A 26,265-nucleotide genomic window follows, 5' to 3' on the forward strand; every position below is an offset into this window, starting at 1 on the left:
AAACTGATTTTGAAAAAAAAAAACACACACACACACACACACACACACAAAATGACTAATTTTCAATATACAACCAACTTTAGATTTGATGCATTGTTAGTTTTTGTACAGGATCAGATTTGTCTTCCTACTTTAGTGTTCAGGCTGTTTTTGCGCCATTGACTTCTATTATAACTACATTTTTTTATTGCAAAGCCATGACACCATATAATCATGCATTCTTTATTGTTGGTGGTTTTCCTTGTTGGAAGAAGTAAAATGTGTAATTTTTACAGTTGATAACCAGTTGGCACCACTAACCCTTTAGATAGGCCTGTGCTTAAAAAAAGGTTTGTTTCTGGCTTTTGTATAGAGTATAATAACTGCATATAAATGAGGGACAATTTTTTTAAAGGTGCCCTAGAATGAAAAATTGTATTAACCTTGCCATGGTGAAATAATAAGAGTTCAGTACATGGACATCACATACTGTGAGTCTCAAACATCATTGCCTCCTACTTCTTATAATCTCGTGAATCGAAAACACCACGGAAAAAAAGTGCTTCTCAACATAAACCCAGCCGTGATGCAAGCGTTGAGGATCATTTGTATGCACGCCTCCAACATTTGCATCTGTCCAAACATGTTCATTGTCAGGCGGAAATGACGGAGCGAATCATCAGGTAAACAAGCTGCTCACATGGACACACTTCATGTTCCAGGCTGTGCAGGAGACTTTTCTACCCTTCCCACAGTTACAAAATGTCAACACTCATGGTTGACGTTTATAATCCAATACCACAACAGTTTAATTCAAGATCGTTCGTTTGTTCGGCCCATTTCAAGCAAGCTTCGCTCAGCATCTTAAACTGAAGAAAGTGGCAATTACAACTGTATTCCTGCAAGCATTAAGTAGCGATTTATCCACTTATTGACTGTTTAAACAATTTCTGATTAAATTGAAAATTTCGTAGAGAGACAGCATTGTCTAGATAACGCAAGATGCTTACAGTAACAATAGGAAACCCCAAGTACCATACAAAACTAAATAGTGTGTCTAATGACAAAGGGTAATATTATTTTGTATTACAAAATACAACCGTAGATACTTTGCTTAGATCGTTCACTCGATCCTTCTAGCAAACGTCACCTTTCCCACCATATGAGTTAAAACGAGTCATTAGTCATTTGACAAGGCTATTAATTTTGTAAACATATAAGTTATGTATTTATATTTTTGAGAACTGAAGTAGGGCGTTTCCTATGATGTTTTTGCCTATTTGTATTTCAGATTAGGCTACATCACAGTCACTGCGTAACGTTAGCCTACATTGTGACTAACGTTACATAAACATGCAATATCGTTGACGAAAAAAGACAAGTCTAAAATGAAGGCTGAATGACACACTTTAAGCAGAACATCTCAAGTGGAGATTGATAAAATGCAGCTTACTTGTTTATTGGTGTTTTCAAACCATCCGCACGCAAGAGAGAGCTTGTGCATATGGTTGCCAGATTGGACATGTTTAGGTAAAACACCGGATAGCATACAGAAAAGCTCTGTTTGGGGGATTTAATTGCTGAAATCTGGCAACTGCACGAACGCAAGCTCTTTCTCGTGCGAGGATGATCTGAAAACACCAATAAACAAGTAAGCTGCATTTTATCAATCTCCATTTGAGATGTTTTGCTTAAAGTGCCATTTAGTCGGTCTGTGTTCTGTCAGGATGGTCAGGACTCACCAGCTGAACAGCTGAACTGCTGTGAGCTGTGAGCTGCTGAAATAAGCCAATCAGAGCAGAGCTCAACATTAATATTCATGACCCTTCCAAATAAGGCAAAAACAGAGCATTAATAATAATAATAATAATAATAGATTTTATTTATAATGCACTTTTCATTCCGAAGAATCTCAAAGTGCAACAAAGGGGGGGGGGGGGGGGATAACACAAAAAATGAATAAAAAGAAAAAATATAGAATACTACAAACAATCAACCAACACAGAAAACAGAACAGAAACAGAGCTGATGGTGAACAGAAACAGAGCTGATGGTGAACAGAAACAGAGCTGATGGTGAACAGAAACAGAGCTGATGGTGAACAGAAAACAGCTGATGGTGGAAGTCTCTGTTAGCTCCGCAGCACACTGTGGTCCACTCCATGTTTAAAATGTCTCCCAGCGGTAGTGTGTCCTGATGACATCACTGAGGCACGACAGCTGAAGACCAGATGATGGGTCTTCATGACGATTCAAACGATGGGGATCGCCGCAGCACCATGCAGGAGGCAGAACATTTTTCCGGGCACTTCTGTGGACACACCGGGGTCGGCGCAGATGTCCAAGCCGCTCCACGGCCGCAATGCAGGACGGAACAGCGGCGCAGCCGAGAAGCGGAACATCCCAACATCATGCCGGACGCCGATTACGATGGCCCAGATGACGCTAGCCCGGTGCAAACTTCAGCCACCATGCAGCTTATGCCCAAGGGAGACCACCAGTGAGCAGTCGCGGCGAGAAACATCAAATGTCCTCCAAACCAGAACCAACCAACCGCAGCAATTCAAACATAAACATTAGAGAAGCAGTGGAAAACGGCGAAACGACGAACAACGTCCTCTCAGTGGCTGCCAGCAATCAGCAACAGCCCCAATTGTAGCTCTGACTGTTAGACTAGTCACAAACATAAGGAAATAAAATAAAATCTAAATCTAATAGTACATTAACATGATTTGTGGGTGGAGAAGCGGCGAACAGACAACGCCAGCGTCCTCTCCCCCACGTTGCCTAGCAACCTCAACCTCATTACATCCTAGGGACAATTTATAAGGTTGTAAATGGACCTGAAAAACTGTATCTGGACAATGTTTGCCCTTAAATAAGCCACATACCCTCTATGTAGATATCAGAGAACAATTTAAAGGGTCATGAAACCCCCTCTTTCAGCTCAAATCCACCTCGTAATCTTTTTGAAAAATGCTACTTAAATGGGCGTGCATGCCCGTGAAAAGAGAGGAGGGGGTGGGTGTGGCAGAGCGAGGCAGGGGAAGAAAGAGGGGGGCGAGCAACTGTCATCTATCAGTGCAGAGCAGTGGCCCATGCCAAATCTCAACAAAAATATGGGGCTAAACGTAACGAAATGCAGGATTTTTAAAGCTGGCAAAATTAAAGTCCAATAAAATACACTGACAACCGTCTGTTTGACCATTTAAAGTAACCGAATGCCTTGCTACATATATTAGATTAATCGGAATTGTTTAAAATATAGAAATGCATAGCCTACACAATTATTATTGTCATTTATAAATATAGAATTATGATCAAACGATCGAAAAGTCCTCCGGACTTGGTACAGCATTGCCGGCAAGAAGCAAACTGCGTTGCTGAGCAAAACCGAAGTCCACCTGTCTCCAGTTCTCGTAACTTTCATTCGAAAAATGTTTGTTACACACATAAAGCTTTGAGGTGTCGCTAGTTGATGGCCAACCAACCGCCCGCAGCCAGAGACTAGCCCTGGCAGCATCGCGGGGAAAGCCATGCAACACACCCGAATCTTTACACCAGGGAAACAAACACTTACGACCCATCATAAACTCCTCTCATCTACTCCGTGAACACGCAGACTGTCACTTCTGTCATTTGAAAGAACCACGTGCTGTCATGAATAATTAAGAGACGGTGTCTTCTCATAGGATAAGAAAACTCAGTCTCATTAATAATAATGAGACACCGATGCGTCACGTAGCACTATTAGAGCGATGGTACGTCACAAGCTGTGACGTGGACGCAATGTAGTTTTTAAACCCGGAAGACGAAAATAGGGTGAAAAACATAAAAATTGACCAGATTCCCCTTTTAATTAAATCTAACAGATGCTAACATTATGTTCAATGATGTTCAACACACATACCTCTGTTAAAATCTCAAAAATTTAGCTGTAGGGTTTCATGACCCTTTAACATATTGTTTCACATCATTCTAGGGCACCTTTAAAATCTGATGCTGGACAAATCTAACAATGCATCAAAGCCAGTGTTGTTACTAATCTTTGAAATGCCCAAGACTGTGATAAAAGATAAAAAAATATCCAGTCTACAATCACTTTTATATTGAAAATCAGTTTTGAATCAGTTTTTAGACAACATACTTACATGTTTATCACTTTTAACAGTGTTTTATGAAACTTCAAAGGGTTTCCTGTAAAATGACACCAAACTTATTTGAACTTAGACCACTGTATGTGTGTATGGGAAGCTTTTTAATTTGGTTAGGCCAAATCCAAGTGAAAATCCCAAAAATGGTACCAGATCTTAAGCGGTTTAAGGTTCCTCAGAGCACCCTGGCCTCCATAATCCTTAAATGGAAGACGTTTGGGACAACCAGAACCCGTCCTAGAGCTGGCCGTCCGGCCAAACTGAACTATCGGGGGAGAAGAGCTTTGGTGAGAGAGGTAAAGAAGAACCCAAAGATCACTGTGGCTGAGCTCCAGAAATCCAGTCAGGAGATGGGATAAAATTGTAGAAAATCAACAATCACTGCAGCCTACCACCAGTCGGGGCTTTATGGCAGAGTGGTCTGATGGAAGCCTCTTCTCAGTGCAAGACACATGAAAGTTTGTTAAAAAAAAAAAAAACACCTGAAGAACTCCAAGATGGTGGTAAATAAGATTCTCTGGTCTGATGAGACTGAGATATAACTTTTTGGCCTTAATTCTAAGCGGTATGTGTGGAGAAAAATATCACCTGGTGGATTTCCCCGGGAAATTTAAGCATTTGTTTGCGTCATTACGTCACATCTGTACACATAAAGAAGGAGTCCCGGTTAGCAGGCTATCGCATGTGAGGATGTTGGAAGTGGAGATAGCCTTTTCTCTCACCACTTGTTATAATTAAACTTATAATTAAATTTGATGGCGGATCCAAAAAGGTTCAAACAACAGTCACCAGTGATAACTGGAAATTCATCCGTTGTAAAATGCAAAAGTCTTCGGACTTCGGAGTGAAAAAAAGAGACTTCACCCGGGCGATGCGAAAAAAAGGATAATTAAAGGTGGCGTGAACTCCGCGTTTTGAAGTGTTTATTCAGCTTTTTTTCTGCTGAACAGGTACAACATTTCAATGGTTGTATTAGGCTATGTAAGAGTAGCACACCTGTTGGCTTTCTTTAATTCATGCAGTTAAGGAGTTCCCTTTATCGAGGGAACTTCACACTGCGTCGGAACGACGAAATGGGGATGCTCCCTAAGCATCAGCGGCTCTGAAGTCTGAATAGAAACTAGACCAATCCGATTGGCGTGCGTGATGACGTCATTGTGACGGCGTACCCGGAAGTATAAAAGGGGAGCCGGCGCATAATGGCGGCAGTCTTTGCTCTTCAGCAGGCGCTCTGTGTTACATTGTCTGTCTATTTACTGTTGTTTGTCCAGTTGCGATTGAAAGAGTGTGTTTGACTAGTTTAATAAAAGTGAGAATGGAGAGAGAATTCAAGCAGTGTGTGCATCCTTGCCCTCGTTACATCTCGGGCTCGGATACACACATGCTTTGTGTGCAGTGTCTGGGTGTTCAGCACGCTCGGGCGGCTCTCGAGGGAGCCGCCTGTGAATACTGTGAGCGGCTGACACTCAGACTGCTCCGCTCTCGGCTGGCCGTGTTCGATGAGACCGGCCAGCCTCGTGACCCCCGTGGTTCTGGACCCGCGGTCGCTGAGGCGGCTCGGCGTCGCAGATCATGGGGCTCACAGCGGGACTTGTCAGAGGGTTTCGGGACTGCCGCGGCACTTTCCCAATCCTCCTCTGACAGTTCCGACGATCTTCCTCCCCGTGTGGAAGCCCGCTTGGCGGCATCTTCCCCCGGGTTGGAGGGTCTGATGCTTGAGCTATCTGATTCTGAGGAATTAGATGTGCTCAGCATCGAGGCGGGTGACGTTAAAACACCATACACACTGCTTCATTCATAATAAGGTGCTCAGGCAGTCCCCGAGGGGGCTGCCTGTAGTAACCCCGTGTTCTCCGTTCCCGTGCGGAAGCCCGCGATGCGGCTCTTCCCCGGGAGGGAGAACCAGATGCTTGAGCAAACTGATTCCGAGGAATTAGATGTGCTCAGCGTCGACTGAGTGAAGCAAACGAGAGCTCGCCACCTTATAATACAGGCTCGATCTCGCGTTGCCGAGGCAGCGCGTGCATTAAGGGTCTGCAACAGAAAGTGAACACACGCTATATGTGTACATGTGATACTGTATAGCGAGGCTTGCAGTCAGCTCCTGAGGGTGCTGGCTGGTCATTGAGAAATGCTCGTAGCGTACAGAAACGTGCGTTTCGAGTGTTTCAGCCACGCGCCTGTGGTCTTTCATCTCGAGGGATGAAAGCCAAATATGTTGGGAAGATTTTTGAATCTCGCGTTGCTGAGGCAGCGGGTAGATGACGAGTAGTTGAATACATATTTAAACAGTATGGTCTGGTGATTAGGGCTGCATTTAATTCTGAGAAAGAATTTAAATTAAACATTATCTGACTTTGAGGAGTTAGATATGTCTATTCAGCCTATCATTCAGCATGTTCACGTGATGGGTGATTATGGTGGCATTTATTTCTGAGGAAATAAATGGGATTTATCTAACTTTGAGGAGTTGGATTATCAGCCTATCATCCCAGTTGTGTTCACTATTTGGGTGTTTTGATGGCATTTAATTCTGTGCAATTAAATGAGATTTATCTGACTTTGAGGGGTTAGGTATTTCAACCTATCATCCAAATTGTGTTCGCTGGTATATTTATTGCTCCCGGGGAGCGATCGAGGTCGCCTCCTCTGTGGAGTCTTCTGGAAGTCGATGCTGCGATCCGCCGTCTACGACGCTCGGGCCACATTGGCTTCCAGCGAACGCATGCTGCTCTAGCCGCCTCTAGAAAGACTGCAGCTGGGCAGCAAACGCGTTCGCACACCGAAAATCCTCCCCGACTAAGCCCTGCCGGGTGGCCGCTTCAGGGGGTCGGGCAGGAGGCTCGGTGGGTACCAGAGACCAGCCTTGAGAGGCTGGTTCCCCTAGTAGGATATATCAGCGCATAGTCATTATGCTCCTAATATATCTGCTTGGGCCCTATGTACCATGGGCAAAGGGCGCAGACTGCAGTTCAGTGTTCCAATACCGAAGTCATCGGTGTGGTCTGAATGGTGGTATGCCCAGCCCAGTGGCCTGCTGGCCAGCCCCCTCTCCAGAGGAGCGATCGAGGTCGCCTCCTCTGTGGAGTTTTCTGGAAGTCGATGCTGCGATCCGCCGTCTATGACGCTCGGGCCACATTGACTTCCTGCGAACGCATGCTGCTCTAGCCGCCTCTAGGGAGACTTCGGCTGGGCAGCGAACGCGTTCGCACACCGAAAATCCTCCCCGAATAAGCCCTGCCGGGTGGCCGCTTCAGGGGGTCGGGCAGGAGGTTCGGTGGGTACCAGGGACCAGCCTTGAGAGGCTGGTTCCCCTAGTAGAATATCTCGGCGCATGGTTATGCTCCCGAATATATCTGCTGGGGCCCTGTGTACCTTGGGCAAAGGGTAGAGACTGCAGTTCAGCGTTCCACCACCGGGGTTCATCGGTGTGGCCTGAATAGTGGTGTGCCCAGCCCAGTGGCAGGTTAGGGAACAGGAAGTGTGCTCCCTGATGGTAAAGGAGGCTATATAGTGTATCCCTCCGCCAGACAGGGAGTCCGGCTTTACGGTCACTACTTCATGGTTCCCAAAGAGGATGGAAGGGTGCGTCGGAGGTACTTGAACCGTTCTCTGAGGAGATTCAGGTTCAAGATGCTCACTATCCCATCGTGAGTCAGATCCAGTTCGAGGAACTGGTTCGTCACGATGTATCTAAAGACGCATATTTCATATCTCCATCCTTCCTGCCCACAGGAGGCCTGAGGTTCGCTTTCGGGGGCGAGGCGTACCAATATCGGGTTCTTCCCTTCGGCCTCACTGTTAAGCACTTTCAGAGAGTGCTGGGGCACATGGCAGCAGCGTCCAACGTGATACCGTTCGGCCTGCTACACATGAGACCCCTCCAGTGGTGGCTGAAAACCAAGGGGAATTCCCCCAGAGGGAATTCGTTCCGTATGATCAGGGTAACGCGCAGATGCCTTCGTTCCCGAGTCATATGGAGGAAACCTTGGTTTCTGCCCAGGGGCCAGTGTTTGGAGCGTCCTGTTGCCGGGAATCCGTTTCAACAGACGCCTCCCTCACTGGTTGAGGCGCGGTCATGGACGGCCGCTTGCGAGGGGCCCGTGGGAGGGCCGTCATTCCTCCTGGCACATAAACTGCCTGGAGATGATGGCGGTCTACAAAGCTCTAGGAGCTTTTTCCCGGACCTCCGCGGCCGACATGTCCTGGTACGGACAGACAATACGGCTGTCGTAGCGTACCTCAATCACCAGGGAGAGTTGAGATCGCGCCCTCTGTGCAGATTGGCGCATCTAATTCTCCTGTGGTCCCAAGGGAAACTGTTGTCCATTAGGGCAATGTATGTCCCGGGGTCCAAAATCAGGGAGCAGACATCCTGTCAAGGCAGGGGCTGAGGCCCGGGGAGTGGCGGCTCCACCCCGAGGTGGTGGAGGCCATGTGCGAGAGGTTCGGCCCAGTGGAAGTGGACCTGTTTGCGTCTCGAGAGACGTCCCACTGTCCACTGTGGTTTTCCCTCACGCATCCAGCCCCGCTGGGGTTGGATGCCATGGTGCAGACGTGGCCGAGGCTGCGTCTGTACGCATTTCCCCCGATCGCTCTGCTCCCGGGAGTCCTGGAGAGGGTTCGTCAACAGGGGGTCAGCCTACTTCTAGTGGCGCCCCGTTGGCCGACCCGAGTTTAGTTCTCAGATATCATAGCTCTGCTGGCAGGTCAACCATGGTAGATTCCTCTGAGGAGGGATCTCCTGTCTCAGGCGGCGGGCACGATATTTCACCCCCGACCGGAGATTTGGAACCTTTGGGTCTGGCCCCTGATGGGGCCAGGTACCTAGAGGCTGGCCTGTCGGCAGGGGTGGTAGAGACCTTACTCAGCTCCAGGGCTCCATCTACCAGGAGACTGTACAGCCTCAAGTGGAATGTCTTTTCCACTTGGTGCGGGGAACATGAGGTGGACCCAGTTAACTGCCCGGTGGCTTCAGTGCTGGAGTTCCTCCAAGATCGTTTCTCTGCGGGTCTGACCCCGTCCACACTCAAGGTGTACGTGGCTGCCATTGCGGCTTTCCACACACCTCTGGGTGATGGGCCTTTGGGTAGGCACCAGCTGGTTGTACAGTTCCTCCGTGGGGCTCGGAGGATGAGGCCTGTGGCTCAGTCCAGAGTTCCTACATGGGACTTGGCAGTGGTTCCCGGAGGTTTGGCTGAGGCCCCCTTCGAGCCATTGGAGCTGGCGGAACCAAAACACCTGACCTTTAAAGTAGCTTTTCTCCTCGCTATTACCTCTCTTAGGAGAGTGGGAGATCTCCAGGCCTTGGCGGTAACGCCAACTTGCCTGGAGTTTGCCCCGGGTGGAGTAAAGGCTATTTTACATCCTAGGCCGGGTTACGTACCTAAGGTCCCATCAAGGGTGGTCAGGTCACTGGTTCTACAGGCATTTCATCCTCCGCCTCATGTGACGGCGGAAGAAGGGAGACTTCACCTACTCTGCCCGGTTCAGGCACTTAGAGTTTATTTGGAGAAGTCTGCACAATGGAGGAGATCTCAGCAGCTGTTAGTGTGCTTCGGTTCACCTAAGAAAGGGTTGCCTGCTTCTACTCAGACAATCAGTAATTGGATTGTCCAGGCAATAACCATGGCCTATCGGGTGCGCAGTTTGCCTTCACCCTTGGCCGTGAGGGCTCATTCCACCAGAGGCATGGCCTCTTCAGTGGCCCTCCTTTCTGGGGTCCCCTTGCAGGATATCTGTGAGGCGGCTGGGTGGGCCACCCCGCACACTTTTATCAGATTTTACAGCCTAGATCTCCCTGCGACGTGGCGCTAGGGTGCTCCAGTCCTAGTTGTGCCCGGTCTCCGGCTTCACACTAGGGCAGGCGCTACCCTCGGTGTGGCCTAGTGGGTACTCATCCCCATTTCGTCGTTCCGACGCAGTGTGAAGTTCCCTCGATAAAGGGAACGGCTCGGGTTATGTATATAACCCTTGTTCCCTGAGAGGGAACGAGCACTGCGTCGCGCCGCCACACCTCGGCACGCCTGGAGCGCATGCTTCAGAGCAAAAAACTGCCGCCATTATGCGCCGGCTCCCCTTTTATACTTCCGGGTACGCCGTCACAATGACGTCATCACGCACGCCAATCGGATTGGTCTAGTTTCTATTCAGACTTCAGAGCCGCTGATGCTTAGGGAGCATCCCCATTTCGTCGTTCCGACGCAGTGCTCGTTCCCTCTCAGGGAACAAGGGTTATATACATAACCCGAGCCGTTTTCCTTTGTTGTGCCTTTCTCGTTTTGCTATGTGCATTATGGTAACATCAGTTATTTTGTGCTTGCTATGAGAGGGAACTTCACCTCTACTCCACATTAATGTGTTGGTATATGACGATTAGAAATTAGACTCCACAGAAATGCAAACTGTACTACAGGTAGCCCTAATAAACATTAAATGTAATCACGCAATCCTGATAACATTAACAGTTTGAAAAAGTATAATTTGCAGTTTGACCTGATATGATAAACGATCGTTAGATTAATCACTTACTTACTTGTTCAGATGACATTCTTATGTCGGTCATACTTTCAAACAGTAAAGTCTGTGATTGTGAATGACAGTATCCACACCAGGTGACTGACAGCGCTTCTCCTGACAGCTGCACATTTGATTCCTCCGCGATTTGCCGACCGGGGCACTAATCATGTAGAGTTGATAATTCTGCGAATAACTGCAATTGCAGTTTTCGAACAGAGATGGCGACAAAGAGGAAAAACTACGGACTGCAGCTTTAAATGATTTTAGCAAATGGCTGCAATATAACAAAGAGGGGGAAATGTAAGGGGGTCTGAAGACTTTCCATACCCACTGTATATTCATATCTGATTTTACTACTGTTAATAACTACTACTAACAATTATAATAATAATTCTAATTTCTGCCTTTTGACTTTAGTTTTGCCTAAGTTTGAAGTTACAGTAAAAAGCCCAAATAAAGTAAGTGTTGAAGAAGAGGAACTGATAATTGAGGTTTGCGGAAGGTGAGTGGTTTTATTTTATTTTATTTCCTGCATTAAGAAAGCAGTGTTTTCTTCCATTCTATTTAACAACTAAGTTAATTTGATTTAATTGTTAATTGTATTCTTTTTTAACTCTAGTGTCAGTTACTTACTTTAAAAAGAAATTCACATTACTGTATTGAATTCTATGGTTTTTACGCATCAGGATATCATAAAAAAATCACATGACATGACATAATTACATTGTATTCTTATTTATTTAACAAAAATGAAGCCAAAATGGAGAGGCCATGTGTGACAAAGTATACACCATATGATTTGATTGATTGTATAACCACCTTTAGCATTTAATTTAAATTAATCATTATCTATCTGACTTTATCTGTCTCTCACATTGTTTTCTTTACAATGTTGCTTCAGTTCATTGAGGTTTGTGGGCACAGCATTTCAATCGGGAAGAGGTCTGGACTTTGACTGGGCCAGTGCAACACATTATTATTTTCCTTTTCAGCCATTCTGTTGTATATTTGCTGGTGTTCTTGGGATCATTGACCAAATTTCCGACAAGCTATAGCTGTCATATAGCCTAGAAATCTTGACGCACCCTAGCGGCAGCACATCTAATCTGCCACGAGTGTCTAGCAACTCTTAATACTCTACTGAGCTGTTAAAACCAAACTCTGGTCGGGCCAATCACATTGTGTATACTCTATGGATGGTGGGTGGGGCTTAACATAATGACGGCCGAGTTGCGCTTGCGTGCTACTAGTAAACACAAACCTGGAAAACTTGGAGTTAAGCTTTTCTCTGAGAAAAGAACAAAGAACGGCACTGAAGTCATTCTTAAAAAGGGAAGATGTGTTTGGAGTTTTGCCGACCGGATATGGCGAGAGGTTAATCTGTCAATTAGCTCTGCTTCACCTTCATAGCTCTGGTTGGTTGTAGCGCTATCCAATTGCGTGCAGAGGGAGTTTGAAAGACAACCGGTTATCCCGCCCCTTGGATTGAGCCCTGTCAATGGTGAGTTTCCAGACCAAACCTCTTGATGTGGGTCTGGCTTGTCAGGCTAACTGTCACACAGATGGCTTCAGATTTGACTCTAGAATACTTTGGTATGCAGAAGAGTTCATGGTCGACTCAATGACAGAAAGGCGCCCAGGTGCTGTGACTACAAAACAAGCCCAAAGCATTAGCCCTCCAGGTGTTTGTGCTGATATGCTGTTGTTTAGTTTTCGCTAAATGTAGTGCTGTGCATTATGGCCAAACATCTCCACTTTGGTGTCATCTGTTCAAAGGACATTGTTCCAGAAGTGTTTTGGTTTGTTCAGATGCAAATTTTCAAACCTTAGCTGTGCTGCAATGTTCTTTTGCCATGAAGAGGGTTCCTCCTGTTCTCCTGGCAACCCTTCAAGACAAGCCATACTTGTTCAGTGTTTGTCTAATTGTCATGAACTTTAACATTTAAAATGCCATCCGAGGCCAGTAGAGAGTTTCTTTCCTTTTTGTTCTTTTTTTGTGCAATTTCTCTAAGCATTGCATGGTCTGACCTTGGGGTCAATTTGCGGGTAAGTCCACTCTTGTAAAGACTGGCAACTGCATTTAATGCTTTGCGCTATAGTGAAAAATCTTCCTCAAAGTAGAATGATGGACTTCAAATTGTTTTGAAATGGCTGTTTAATCATTGCTGATGTCTTTCCTCCTTGGCATTGTGTTAACACCCACCTGAATGATCTAGAACAGCACATTTCTGCTTTTATAGGGTTGGTCATGCTTGCTGATGATTAATTATTCAAAGGCCTCTGATTAGCAGCGCCTGATTGCTACTTACCCTCGTCATTCTTACGAAAGCAGTAAGGGTGTACTTAGTTTGTCACACATGGTTTCACCATTTTGGCTTAGTATTTGTTAATGCTGTGCAGCATGTCACTGTGCAATATGTCATGTGTTTTTCATCTAATTTTAAGACCTGCCAAGGGTCCCCATAATTTTTTATTATTATGTCCTGATACATAAAACCATAGAATTTAAAAGAGTATACTTTCTTTTTCACATGACTGTATTAATCCCTATTCGGACGGGATTAGATTAACATGGGGACGTCGGGGTAAAGTCATTTTACCTCAGGACGTCTGTAATATTAATGGTCAATTTGCACGGGATTAAGACATCTCAGTAAAACTAGCAGAAGTGGGAGGAGTAACTCACTTTACACACCACGGTAACCTCCGTGTCGTCATGTGCGTATGACGTTGCTGTTATCAAGTGAGCAAACACACATGAGCGCCAGTCTGAACTCGGTCTACAATATAATGTTTGTTTTAATAAACAGTTAGATCCAGTCTAACGATTCTGATTGGACTGTGTTGGTAATAGACACTTTCCTAGAGCTAAAATAAGTGTTGTGCCTCTAATACGTGCTTTTGATCTTCTTTTTGTTTTAAATGATATGCGGAAAATACTGGAGGTTTGCCACAAAGTTGTCCCTCCACCTACAATGCAACCGAATGCTTCAAGCGCCTCAAAGCTCGCAAAATGCGTTTTTTAAAAAAACATTTAAAAAGGAAATGATGGAATTTTACCTCACATTTTTACAGCGGGTCTATTCGAAAGGGATTAGTATTACCCCAGGTCATTTTTCCGGACCTTTTTACATAAGGTAAAAGTCTTGGTAATCTTTACTGACATTGTCCGTAATGACTACCGAGATGGCACATTCGGACAGGACTAAAATCACAAAGAACCTCTGGTAAAAATTACTTTACCCCCACATCCCCATGTTAATCTAATCCAGTCCGAATAGGGCTATAGTTGCTTAACTTAACCCTGGGCTGTAGATCACTTGCCTGTACCTTTTTCACAGATACACTTACGGACAGCCTGTACCTGGGAAATCATGGGTGAAAGTGTGCCGTAAAATTTTTTCCTACCATTACCCTCAAACCAATCCAGTGTGTTTAGAGGAAACCATTGAGGTGTGTGACTTAAATAATGGCACATTATCCTCCATTTATACAATTAAAACACTCTTTAGTTATTATGCTATGTTTTTTTTCTTTCATTATAATTAGATAAAAAAGACAGGCTGTGCCATCCATACCATAGATACATCAGTCTTTTTCAACACTACACTAAATAATAGGCTGCAGAATTCTCTTCGTGTTGAGGCAATGGTTACAGAAGATGGAACAGGTGAGCTGCTGATTTGGTCAGATCATGTTACCTACTTTTCTTGCATTTCTAATGTTTTATGTTTTATATTTGAATAATATTTATGCTGCTGTTTTTACCATTTGCAGAGATCACTATGACAAAATCTAAATCTGTATCTCTCACTTATGAAATCGGTAAAGCCACATTTACTGAGCTGCCCAAAACATATGAACATGGATCAGTTATAGAAGGAAAAGTAAGATTAAAATGAGTTTGTCTCAATTTATTAAGTGTTTATTAATATGTACAGAATTAATCTTTAATTTTTTTCTTTTAAAATCTTACTTTTAACAGATCAAAGTCTCAAATTTCAAAGGCGCACCAGTTCAAAACAAAGAGGTATATCTTATGGAGGGTCACACCTGGTCCCCAAACCTGCTCCTAAATGTGACTACAGACAGCGATGGACTGGCCAGCTTCTCTTTTAATACATCAAGTCATTCTAAAAGTGGTATTAATCTGATTGTAAGAGAGTTTGTTATTTCTGTTAGTTTTTTTGTGTTCCAAGACTTCAATTTCATGAGTTATTTCTGATTATCCAGGCAAGTGTCTATAAAGATGGCCGTTATTATAGCCACAACACGCCTTACTTCTCTACTGAAGAAAAATCAGTTCAGCTCTTCCAGCCTGCCACTCCATACACCCCAACACTAAGTGAATTGATTATAGAGAATACTGAGCAACCATTAAAGTGTGACTCTGAGTTTACAGCCACCATCAAGTATTATTTTGTTGGAGAGACTGTTGAAGACTTCAAAACTGACATAGTCTATATGGTGAGAACATGTGCAGTATGGACATTATTACAGAGATGTTTTTGCAGTAATATTTGGCTGCACGAGTCAGTTTGTTATCAATGTCATCTGTTTGTTTCAGGTTTTGTCCAAAGGAGTGATCGTTCATCATGGATATGAGAAGGTTGAAGTGAAGTCTTCAAATGGAGTAGCAACTGGCACAGTGTCATTCAAACTGTCTGTTAGTGCAGATCTGGCTCCTGTTCTGCAGATTCTGGCATACTGTGTTCTGCCCAGTGAAAATGTTCTTGCTATTAGCAAAAAATTTGACACTGAAAAGTGTTTCAAAAACAAGGTATGTATTGTAGTTTTAGAAATGAGCCTCTTTAAACTGTATTACTGACTTAATTCTAAAATAAATCCCATTCACTGTTCTCACAGGTGTCTCTGCAGTTTTCTCCTGATAAAGCAGTTCCTGGTGAGAAAAACACTCTCCAGCTCTCAGCTCAACCTGGCTCACTGTGCGGCCTCAGTGCTGTAGATCAGAGCGTCCTGATCCTGAAGTCAGGAGAACGTCTGGCTGTTGACAAGGTGAGATGCTTTTTGAGATTCAGTATTTATTAACTGCGTCTTTATGGTATCTACAGTGTGAATCTATTGATAACAGTCTTTAGGCATTACTGCTATGATCCATCAGTGTTAAAGTTTTTTTTTTTTTTTTGGGGGGGGGGGGGGGTACAGTCATTATTTTGAAATCATACTGATTCCCGTCACAGATCTTCAACCTGCTGCCAGTGCATTCGCGGTCAGATTATCCTTATAATGTTGAAGATGAGCTTGAGTGTCTGCATGTGAGACCCCGTCGAGCTGTGCCGACAGACAACGCCTATGAATCCTTAAAGGTAACAGGTGGATTACATGTGTCAGTACAGTAGATAATGATTGGGAGAAGATATACTGCACATGAATAAGTAATTGCAAACAATTCAATGCTGAAATTAAAATAAATTGTATTTTCATGACTTTTATTGTGGTTCATCTGACATTTGACAGAGAGTGGGATTAAAGATGGCAACAAATCTGGTTGTGCGAGTCCCTCACTGTCTGTCATACAGAGGCTTGATGTATCAACGACACCATATTATAGGTAAATATAATGTTATTGCAAACCAAGCTGTAATGTTTTAATGTGTAGGTGCTTGTAATGAAATATGTTCAATTTGTGAACATGTTCAAATTCATTTATAACTGAATCAGTTTTTATTTTTGGTAACAAAAACGTAACTGTAACTTTTGTAAAATAAAATTAAAACATTAACTTCGGCAGCTCTAAAATATTAAGACTAAAATAAAAAATAAATAAATTGAAACTAGAAAACTCTGCAAATTATAAAATGAATCTGTATATGAAAATAAAATAATGTGTATTAAACTGATGAACTGCCTTCCATTTCTAGTTCACCTATGACTGTAAATAGACTTGGTTATTTTGATATACTGTTCACATATCACCCAAAACTACAACATATAACTTTTTTTCCAGCGTTGGAACATGTTCCATTGCTGATGGCTGCACCACTGGGTGGTGATGCTGATTACGCTGACAGAAGTTCTCCAGCAGCGACAGTTCGGACTGTCTTTCCAGAAACTTGGATCTGGGAACTTGCTGAAGTGGGGTATGTGAAGTGTAATCAGGACATTTAACATCACATTTATCTTATTACTTATTTTTTATATATCCTCTCCCCTTACGCCCCCAGGACAGAAAGATTCTGAATCCATTTTTTTTATATAATTTGCTGAATGTTGTTATTTATTACAGGAAAAAGGCAGCGTTAGCATGAAATATGCCTATTGTTGTAATTCCTCCACAGGGACTCTGGATCAGCTCAGGTTCCTGTTATGGTTCCTGACACCATCACCTCTTGGGAGACGGAGGCCTTCTGTCTGTCCTCTGAAGGTCTGGGTCTGGCTCCTCCGGCTCAGCTGACAGTTTTCCAGCCCTTCTTCCTGGAGCTCTCTCTGCCTTACTCCATCATCCGTGGGGAGATCTTTGAGCTGAAGGCCACTGTCTTCAACTATCTGTCCAAGTGCATCATGGTGAGATTTCAGACTCAGTCTAATCAAATCATATCAAATATGTCTCTAATCATGTGTGGTTGATTGACAGGTTAAAGTGACTCCAGCTCCTTCCTCAGACTACACTCTCAAAGCCTCCTCTGATGATCAGTATTCATCCTGTCTATGTGCTAACGGAAGAAAAACCTTTAAATGGATCCTCAGTCCGTCTGTTCTTGGTGAGTGCTCCTGTCTGAATCATTGTTTCCCAGTGTTTGTGTCTGTTGTATTTTTGACGTACACATATCTTGTGTTGTAGGAGTCATGAATATTACAGTCAGTGCAGAAGCAGAGGCGTCCCAGACTGTGTGTGACAATGAGATTGTGAGCGTCCCAGAGAGAGGACGCATTGACACGGTCACACGAAGTCTGCTCGTACAGGTCAGTGCACGTGAAACAGATTTCAGACATCATTTACCCATGATCATAATGCTGCTTATGTCAGTATGATGTGTTGATGTGATTGTTTTATGCTGCAGGCGGAAGGAACTGAAAAGACCGAGACTCGCAGCTGGTTACTGTGTCCAAATGGTTAGTCTGCAAATATTTAATATATTGTAGTGTACAAGCACTGAAAATACTGGAACCCTTTGCTGCAACAAAAAGTTGCTCGGCGAAATGACTCATCAATATGTTTGGCATACAGTCAGTAAAGACTAATTGGCTCTCTGGGTGTTTATCTTCTAAACACAAACTTCGACTTCATGAAAATTAGTGCACATTGCATAGAGGACATTTTAAGGACACTCCAAATTGAGGACTAATGTAGGGAGATAAAATATACAGTAAACAAAATATTTTCATATGTCTCGGAGATAGCTGACATTTGTCAGGGTTACATGACAACTGTAGTTTAGTTATTCAGATTTGCCAAATTTGGAAATTGTGGCTGTTTTCTCCCCTTTTGCAAAATGCTTAAATCGCAATACTCTGCTGATCTCTGACATGTGTTTCTGTCTGTCTGGTTCATAGGTGACAGTCTCTCAGAGGAAGTGACTCTGACTCTTCCTAAAGATGTGATAGAGGGATCAGCCAGATCCTCTGTTTCAGTTATTGGTAAATTATATTTACATATGTTACACTCCCGAGTAATAACACCAACTCCTGAATGTGTTGTGATTCAGTTTCTTTAATTTTCTTTCACACTGAAATGACAAAACATGAACAGTGCATGTGATGCCATTGCTCACGCACACACAGTAACTTATAACAACAAATGTGCATGGGCCTATAACCTCCCGCATAACTTTAACACTTTCTTGTCTAAGTGAGACCATAAACTCCACAATATTGATGAACAACCCAGCCAATCTCTGTCTTCATCTCGCAGACAGAGAGTATCCATATCAAAGACACCTTCATGCATAATCACGGATAGATCTGATTAATATTCTATATTGAGCGATTAACCACTATCACAGCCTATTTAACTTATTCCTCATTTTTTCACCTCATATGACAGTTTGTGTATTTATTTGCAATTATCTCTTACCTGATCTCAGATTTCTTTCATCATCCTACATCTTTTCTCATCCTTCATATACAAGCAAAAATTAGGAGATTGGGTTTGGAATTATAGCTTATAGACTTTCATTTGTTTATGGTCTATAGGAGACATATTGGGTCGGGCACTGAGGAATCTTCATGGATTATTACGGATGCCGTATGGCTGTGGAGAGCAAAACATGGCTGTTCTTTCTCCCAATATTTACATTCTGCAGTATCTGGAGAACACGGAGCAGCTCACCTCAGCCATCAGAGAGAAAGCCACAGGCTTCTTGAAGAGCGGTGAGAGACATCAATCAAGTCAAGAAAATACTGAGACTTGATACCAAATGATTCATTTTTCAACACACGTGAATATCATTCAGTAAAGCTGAATAATCAGACACATTGAGTCAACCCAAACAAACTGTTGACATGTTAACCATTATCACACTAAACAGGATACCAGAGACAAATGAACTACAAGCATTCTGATGGATCATACAGCACATTTGGTTATGGTGATGGGAATACATGGTAAATATATTTTCACTATTACTTTTGTTAAACAGAAAAATAAATATATTTTTTTAAGATTTATGATGAATGAAATTTACTGAATTTTTGTTTTGTTTAATTATGTCTTCCACACCACCAGGTTGACTGCCTTTGTGCTGAGGTCCTTTGGCAAAGCACAGAAATACATATTCATCGATCCACAAATTATTCAGAGTGCAAAGAATTGGTTAATAAGCAGACGGGATTCTGACGGCTGTTTTATTCAACAGGGAAGATTGTTCAACAACAGAATGAAGGTCTGTCAAATTCTATCTATCTGTATCTCTCTATCTTTATTTCTATCTATAACACCATTGCGACCACTTAGAAATGGCCTCAGAACTATCTAGAAAATATGTAATCTAAGACCTGTAGATGTTTTTTTTATATATATATACATTTAGACTTTCTCAAGCCAACGTCAAAGTTTGTCTTGATGAACATTTGTCTTCAATAGTTTGAGTGTGTTGCTTTATTTATCCTTCATTGCTCATATATTTCAGGGTGGAGTGAATGATAATGTGACCATGACGGCCTACATTACTGCATCATTGCTTGAACTGGAAACTCCAGTCACAGTAAGTTCATCTACAGGAAACACATTATAAACGTATAGAAAAATGACAGCATCACAGCGTCTGTTTTTGTCACAGGATCCTGTCGTCACTAAAGGTTTGTCATGTTTGAGGTCCGTCATTGAGGATGTCAAAAACACTTACACCACCGCTCTGCTCGCCTACACTTTCAGTCTGGCTAGAGACACGGCCACTCGACAGCAGCTTTTCAAGAAACTGGAGGATGTTGCTATTTTAGATGGTAAGAGGTTTGTTTCTGATGACTTTCTGTTGTCTTTTATGACTGTACTATTGTTTTGTTGTCATGCGCGTGTCTTTTGTTCTTAAGGGCCTCATCTCCACTGGTCTCAGTCTGCATCTGCTGATGACTCTGGTTCTCTGGCAGTGGAGATCAGCTCATATGTGCTGCTAGCTGCTCTCACTGCAGATTCAGTCACTACAGCTGATCTGGGCTATGCTAACAGGATTGTCAGCTGGCTTGTGAAGCAGCAGAATGCCTATGGAGGATTCTCCTCCACACAGGTTTCTCAAACTACTCCAATCAAACACATTATTGCTGAATGTGCTGGTGTGAATGAGTAAAAGTGACATTACTGAACACATTTATTTCCCAGGACACAGTGGTGGCTCTTCAGGCTCTGTCTTTGTACGCCACCAAAGTGTTCAGCTCTGACGGCTCCAGCACAGTGACTGTACAGTCAGCAGGAGACACTCACCACTTTGATGTCAATCAGGACAACAAGTTACTGTACCAGGAGAAGCAGCTGCAGAACGTTCCAGCCAAATACAGCCTTGAAGTGAAGGGCTCAACCTGTGTGTCTGTGCAGGTCTGCAATGCGTTCAGCTTCATTTACTCTCACTCACTTTCTCTCTTGTTTCTTCTGCTTTACATGGTTTATTAATTTATTTCTGTCTGTGTTCACTCTCTCAGATGGCTCAGTTCTACAACATTCCCACTCCTACTGAAGCTAAAACATTGAGCATTGATGCTAAGATTGAGGGAGACTGCAAAACATTAGGACAAAATTTCATTCTAAACTTCACTGTCAAGTAAGACCTTTTTTTCAGTCAAAACACTAGAACTTGACTATATACGGAGCCCCTTACATAACATGCAAGGAATAAAAGGTAAATAGTGTGCACGATTTAGTAAATCGAGGGAACAAATTAGTAAAACGTGTGCACTATTTATAAATCGAGGGAACAAAATAATAAAATGTGCGCAAGATTTATAAGTCGAGGGAACGAAATAGTAAATTGTGGGCACGATTTAGCCTACTAGTTTTTTTACTGCATGTCATGTGCGGGGCTCCGTGATTTGAGAATTAACTAACAAATAAATCTTTACTGAATATTTATAGCATCTTAATAAACACAAAAGCTATATAAACTAAAATGGCGGATCTCCGTAGTTAAAACTGCAACACTAAACACTTGAGAATAAAGAGAACGTGGGTATTATTGACACATTACGAGTGATTTGAGAGAAAAAAACTTGTCAATTATACTGGGTTTGTTCTCACTTATTTGTAAATTTATATGAGGCATTTAAGAACCAAACACTTTAATTTGCTGTTTTCCAGATATGATGGTCTACAGGAAAGAACTAACATGGTCATTGTGGATATTAAACTCTTATCTGGATTCACAGCTGATACATCAATGGTGCGTTTGAGTGATTCATTGCAAAATTTGTAATATTTCTTGAGTTCCCTATTTAGAAAATAACAATCACTTCTTCCCCACAGCTTGGGACTTCTTCTGAAACATACGAATCACTTGTGGAACGTGTCGATTCTAAAGATGATCATGTCATTGTTTATTTGAAGGAGGTGAGAGAACAGCAACATTCCAACCCGATCACACATAAATGCGTATAAATAGTACGAGTGCCTGAACATTCATATGCTTTCATGTCATTAGGTAGATTCATAAACATTTTATCTTTAATGTCCAGACTTATGTGTTTGTTTCCTCCTGCAGATCCCACAAAATATTCCAATGAATTACCAGATACAAACGAAACGGGTTCTTCCAGTGAAGAATCTCAAGCCAGCTGTGGTCAAAGTGTACGATTACTACCAAACAAGTAAGATTTTCCTCACAAATTCAAGTGTGCTATTAGTATACTTCTTTTAAACTAAAATATAAGAAAGTATACATTCAGTCTACTTGTAGAAGTACGTGTGTACTTCTAAGGACTTGACATATACTGACAGAAAGTTTTAAGTATATGTTACTATAGATCAAGTAGAGTCCTAAAGAATAGTCTTAGTTGAGATATACTTAAAAGTATAAAGTATTCTATGTATATTTTGCTTGTAGTTGTGCTTATTTTGTGATTGTTTATTGAGTAATATAAATCTACATTTTCACATAGTTTTCCATACTATCTTATACATGTAAATTGTTTGAAAATATTGGTTTATTAAGAAAACTGATATGTTTCCAATCCCAAGTATCTGAAATGAGTAGACTAGCCCTCTTATATTGTACATAGGAATTTACTTTAAATCTACTTCACACCACTTCTGCCACTGACTGAATGAACAGGTATTGTGCCAAATTTCGACCCCCTGTCCAAATTATATTCGACCCCCTGTCCCTTTTTGAAGTTGCATCCTGATTGCCTAATTCTAATCTGAAGTAGCCTATACTCATTACTCAAGTATACTTCATAATATGAACTTAAAGTATACTTCTTTTTCATAAGGGTTCATAATATGCCAGTGTTTTGAACACGTGATGCACATTGTTTATTGAGATTTATTCCATGTCCAGATTTCCATTGCTATATGAATGTGAACATCTCGCTTTTTCTTCAGGTGATCAGTCAGAGGCCGAATGCTCCTTCCCCTGTGAATGAAGCTGCTGAAGTTCGTCACCTCATAGTACAGCTTGGATAAAGATGTTTAAACAATCTAATGTTTAATATTATAATGTTTATTCTTTATCCTGGACAGAATTATTTCAAATCCATCAACCCAAATTTGAACAAATGAATTTTGAGAACATGATCAATTCACAATGCATATGATTCACAAGTTCACCTGCCCATTAATCTGATTGTAAGAGAATTTGTTAGTTCTGTTAGTTTTTTTGTGTTCCATGAAGACTTCGATTTCATGAGTTATTTCTGATTATCCAGGCTCAATTCAGCTTCCTCGTATACTGTGCATGGAGAATGAAGAAGCCACTGAGGCCTTGGAACAGTACTGCAGTGCAGACCATATTGAGGACGATCTTGTAGAGTCACTGATGTGTTTTTACCAACCCGATCACACATAAATGCGTATAAATAGTACGAGTGTGCAATGTCGTGGAATGTATACACCAGAACTCATTTTGGCGTGCATATGATACGCACTTTATGGCGTGTATATGACACGCTCTTGGGTAGGTTTAGGGTGGTGGGTTCGTATGTATAATACGCCATAAAGTGATGTAAAGTACGAAAAACAGCGTGCCATAGACACGCCAAAATGAGTTTTGGCGTATACATTCCATGACATTGCACACTTATACTATTATTTATGCAGGACTTACATATATTTGAAGAAAATGCGGTGAACATCCAGCCTTTTGTCACACACAAAATAAAATTAATTAAGCAAACATTGTCCATTTCTTTTTTTTTTCATTCTACTGTGTGCGTACATATATGTTTTATTTATTTTATGTTTTACAATTCTAAGTATAATCATTTACAAAACTCAACCACCAACTGCTGTTGATTTTAAAAAATTGTGTATTTGGAAGTATATTAACATTGTGTTAATGTGAAAGTAGCAGTATCAATGTGACTGACTTGTTAAGCTATGACTTAATTCATTATAAAGTTAATTGGGACATCTTCAAAGGTGATTTTTCTCAATATTTTTGATTGTTTTTGCACCCTCTGATATAATTTTTTTTAATGCTTTAAAAGTTTCTTACAATCATGAAGGCTGTATTTATTTGATCAAATATACATAAAAATGTGAAAGAAAATAGTGAAATATTGCAATTTAAAATATCAGTTTTCTATTTTTATACTTTCAAATAAACTTCAATGGTTTGGTATAATTTTTTATTTTATTGTTTGAAAAAATCATGTTTGTATTCAGAATGTGTTCATTTGTTAAAATGTGTTCGTAAATGTTTTTTTCTAAACAATTTAATACTGAATAAATTCAGTTCGTTTATATAGCCTATTATACAGAATACATATTTAAGATATATTATAATACAAGACTTATTTTGAAATTCAATACTTTCTTTTTACTCTGCCTTGATATAAGCATCAAAATTTAAAATCAAAAACTAAAATCTTACTGATCACAAACTTTTGAGTGGAAGTGTAAATGCGCAGCTGACAGCGCATCTTGTCTAGTACACATGCGCGGCTGAGAGTGCATGTCTGCAGCCAGACCCTATTGAATATTGTTAGTGCAGTTTCATAAATGTAGTACCTAAATACCAAAATGTCAGTGAAATTTCTCTGAACACTGATAATACATGTTTTTAAAATATTTGTGGTTTTGTTAATGTAAGATCTAAGGTCTAATGAGTTTTGTGTTTCTTAGAATCCTGAATTGAAATGCATGATTTTTATCTTTTTAAGATATTTGTCTACTCATGTCAGGTTAGCTCTGCTGGAAAAATACACAAGATCCAAAAGCGAGTTATAGGTTTAAATGAACCAAGTCTCACAAAAAGGAGGAAAAGCAGGAAGTCACAAGCAGTAGGATAGACAGGATCCCAGGCAGGAGATGCAGACATGCAGGACTGTGATCACAGGGGCAATCCAACGCCGAAGATCCTCCAGGAAAGACAACCACGCGAGGGAACAGGAACGTACCACCCATAGACTGTACAGTGTTCACAATGAACAGTCAAGTAAAACACACACCGCCCATAGCAACGACGTTTATGGCAATGACTTTTCAGACTGACAGATCCGTAAAAGATCAACGCGACTTTTCCACCATTTGTTACTGTTTTGTACACGTTGTTATATTAAGTATAATTCCAATTTTGTTTTATTGGCCACAATATTATCGATGATTGTTGAAAGGGGCACATTTGATTAATTTTCAAAAAGGGCAGAGGCTCCAACAAAACCCACAAAGCCTCCCCTCTGCACTCCCCTGTTGTGCGTAACGTTATGTGTCCTGTTGTGGCAGGAGCAGTGTAAATTTATGTCAACTAATAAGAAGATCCGACTACGCCACCCCAAGGAATAACCCCAGGGAAAATACTTAAAACCACTTAATAATGAAGTAAAGCACACAAGTTCGACTCCCTCATAAAAAGCTACAAGAGCATAAAAAGCTACAATGGTTCTACAAGAGCACACTTCCACGCACACACACCCGTGCACTCTAGTCACACTAGCAAATACTCAAAGGTGTACACCGCACACGATGAAGAACCACCACCACAAGGAAGAACCATCCACCCATGGGACCTCAGCTCCTGCAGTAAAAAAAAATGAAAACACATTAAAAATAAACTTTAGACAAAAATATGAATCAAAACTAATGCAGCCGCTCCTCACATAAAACGGTAGAAAAGCAGGGAGAACATGGAAGAGCAACAATGACCTTATTATCAAAGAGTTTAATCACAGGAATGGATTATAGCAATACTCAACAAGATACACACATTGAGCTGCATCAGAAACAATGAAAAATCAAAAACAAAGAAAACCAGAGGACTGGTTGACCTCTTCTAAAAACGAAGAGAGCTACCCAGGCCTCCCAAACAAACCAAAAAGCAGGGTACCAATACAACAAATCAGACAAGCAGTCCCCCTTTAGTTAGCATAGTTTAAGATTCGTCTGCGCAACCGGATACAGTAGCGCATTAACAGCGCGGCGACGACAGCACACTATTACAGCGTAAAACGAGAGGGAGCATCCTGCAGCAGAAAAAAATGATGTTAATAATCAATATAATCCCCACTCAATTATAATTACAGTTAAAACACTTACCGTTGAGATCTTACACACACTAAACCACGTTAGAAGAACAGGTTTGTCACAGTCATACCCACTAAAAACACAATGGGGTGCGGGAAATCATACCTATTTTGGTATGCGAAATACACGTTAAATCCACACAACTATACAAATCCCCTCAAACCAGTGGTTTTAAACATACCTGAGAGGTGAACAGACAGACTCGGCAGACACAAAGGACTCAGATTTCAGCTAGCCGCACGACAAAACACCAGTTACTCAGTTACACTACAGCAAAGGCGATTTAAAAGTTGTACACATCAACAATTTCCAGGATATTTCCTATCAGAACATAGCACGCTTACCTCCAGACATTGACGAAAAAGCACAACAAAGGGGAAAAATGGACGTGACGCATCCCAGGTAACAACCAATCAGCCTTTAAATAGGACAATACTGATTGCTGATTGGTGGGCACTGCTGTCAATCACCTAATCCTGTTACACTGTCA

At 41.9% G+C, this 26,265-nt stretch overlaps 1 protein-coding gene and 1 long non-coding RNA gene across 3 annotated transcripts in view; one reads left to right on the forward strand and one right to left on the reverse strand.

The window, feature by feature from the left end:
- LOC137084601 (alpha-2-macroglobulin-like) overlaps positions 1-23,370 on the forward strand; it is a 32,696-nt gene extending 9,326 nt beyond the window's left edge. The window contains exons 7-35 of one of the 2 annotated variants that reach the window (XR_010906772.1): positions 11,069-11,153; positions 13,993-14,104; positions 14,201-14,321; positions 14,429-14,538; positions 14,637-14,807; positions 14,885-15,118; positions 15,219-15,431; positions 15,518-15,667; positions 15,853-15,978; positions 16,130-16,223; positions 16,620-16,752; positions 16,951-17,176; positions 17,247-17,373; positions 17,454-17,575; positions 17,674-17,725; positions 18,167-18,250; positions 18,806-18,982; positions 19,141-19,216; positions 19,338-19,494; positions 19,741-19,815; positions 19,891-20,053; positions 20,141-20,334; positions 20,427-20,639; positions 20,744-20,862; positions 21,396-21,477; positions 21,561-21,644; positions 21,796-21,901; positions 22,638-22,880; positions 22,961-23,368. Coding sequence is in view for 1 of the 2 variants with exons in the window: in XM_067450895.1 (XP_067306996.1) it covers positions 11,069-11,153; positions 13,993-14,104; positions 14,201-14,321; positions 14,429-14,538; positions 14,637-14,807; positions 14,885-15,118; positions 15,219-15,431; positions 15,518-15,667; positions 15,853-15,978; positions 16,130-16,223; positions 16,620-16,752; positions 16,951-17,176; positions 17,247-17,373; positions 17,454-17,575; positions 17,674-17,725; positions 18,167-18,250; positions 18,806-18,982; positions 19,141-19,216; positions 19,338-19,494; positions 19,741-19,815; positions 19,891-20,053; positions 20,141-20,334; positions 20,427-20,639; positions 20,744-20,862; positions 21,396-21,477; positions 21,561-21,644; positions 21,796-21,901; positions 22,638-22,678 (3,647 nt within the window). In the remaining variant the exon portion in view is untranslated. Of the gene's footprint in view, positions 1-11,068; positions 11,154-13,992; positions 14,105-14,200; positions 14,322-14,428; positions 14,539-14,636; positions 14,808-14,884; positions 15,119-15,218; positions 15,432-15,517; positions 15,668-15,852; positions 15,979-16,129; positions 16,224-16,619; positions 16,753-16,950; positions 17,177-17,246; positions 17,374-17,453; positions 17,576-17,673; positions 17,726-18,166; positions 18,251-18,805; positions 18,983-19,140; positions 19,217-19,337; positions 19,495-19,740; positions 19,816-19,890; positions 20,054-20,140; positions 20,335-20,426; positions 20,640-20,743; positions 20,863-21,395; positions 21,478-21,560; positions 21,645-21,795; positions 21,902-22,637 lie in introns of both variants that reach the window. The other variant, XM_067450895.1, reaches the window with a different exon arrangement.
- Positions 23,371-25,140: 1,770 nt separating this feature from the next.
- LOC137085214 (uncharacterized) lies at positions 25,141-26,035 on the reverse strand. The gene is made up of 3 exons (XR_010906929.1): positions 25,957-26,035; positions 25,788-25,880; positions 25,141-25,714 (listed from the first exon to the last, which is right to left on the reverse strand). It is a non-coding gene; the product is annotated as an uncharacterized lncRNA (long non-coding RNA).
- Positions 26,036-26,265: the final 230 nt, after the last annotated feature.

This window comes from Pseudorasbora parva, chromosome 8 (assembly GCF_024679245.1).
Source record: "Pseudorasbora parva isolate DD20220531a chromosome 8, ASM2467924v1, whole genome shotgun sequence".
NCBI lineage: Eukaryota > Metazoa > Chordata > Actinopteri > Cypriniformes > Gobionidae > Pseudorasbora > Pseudorasbora parva.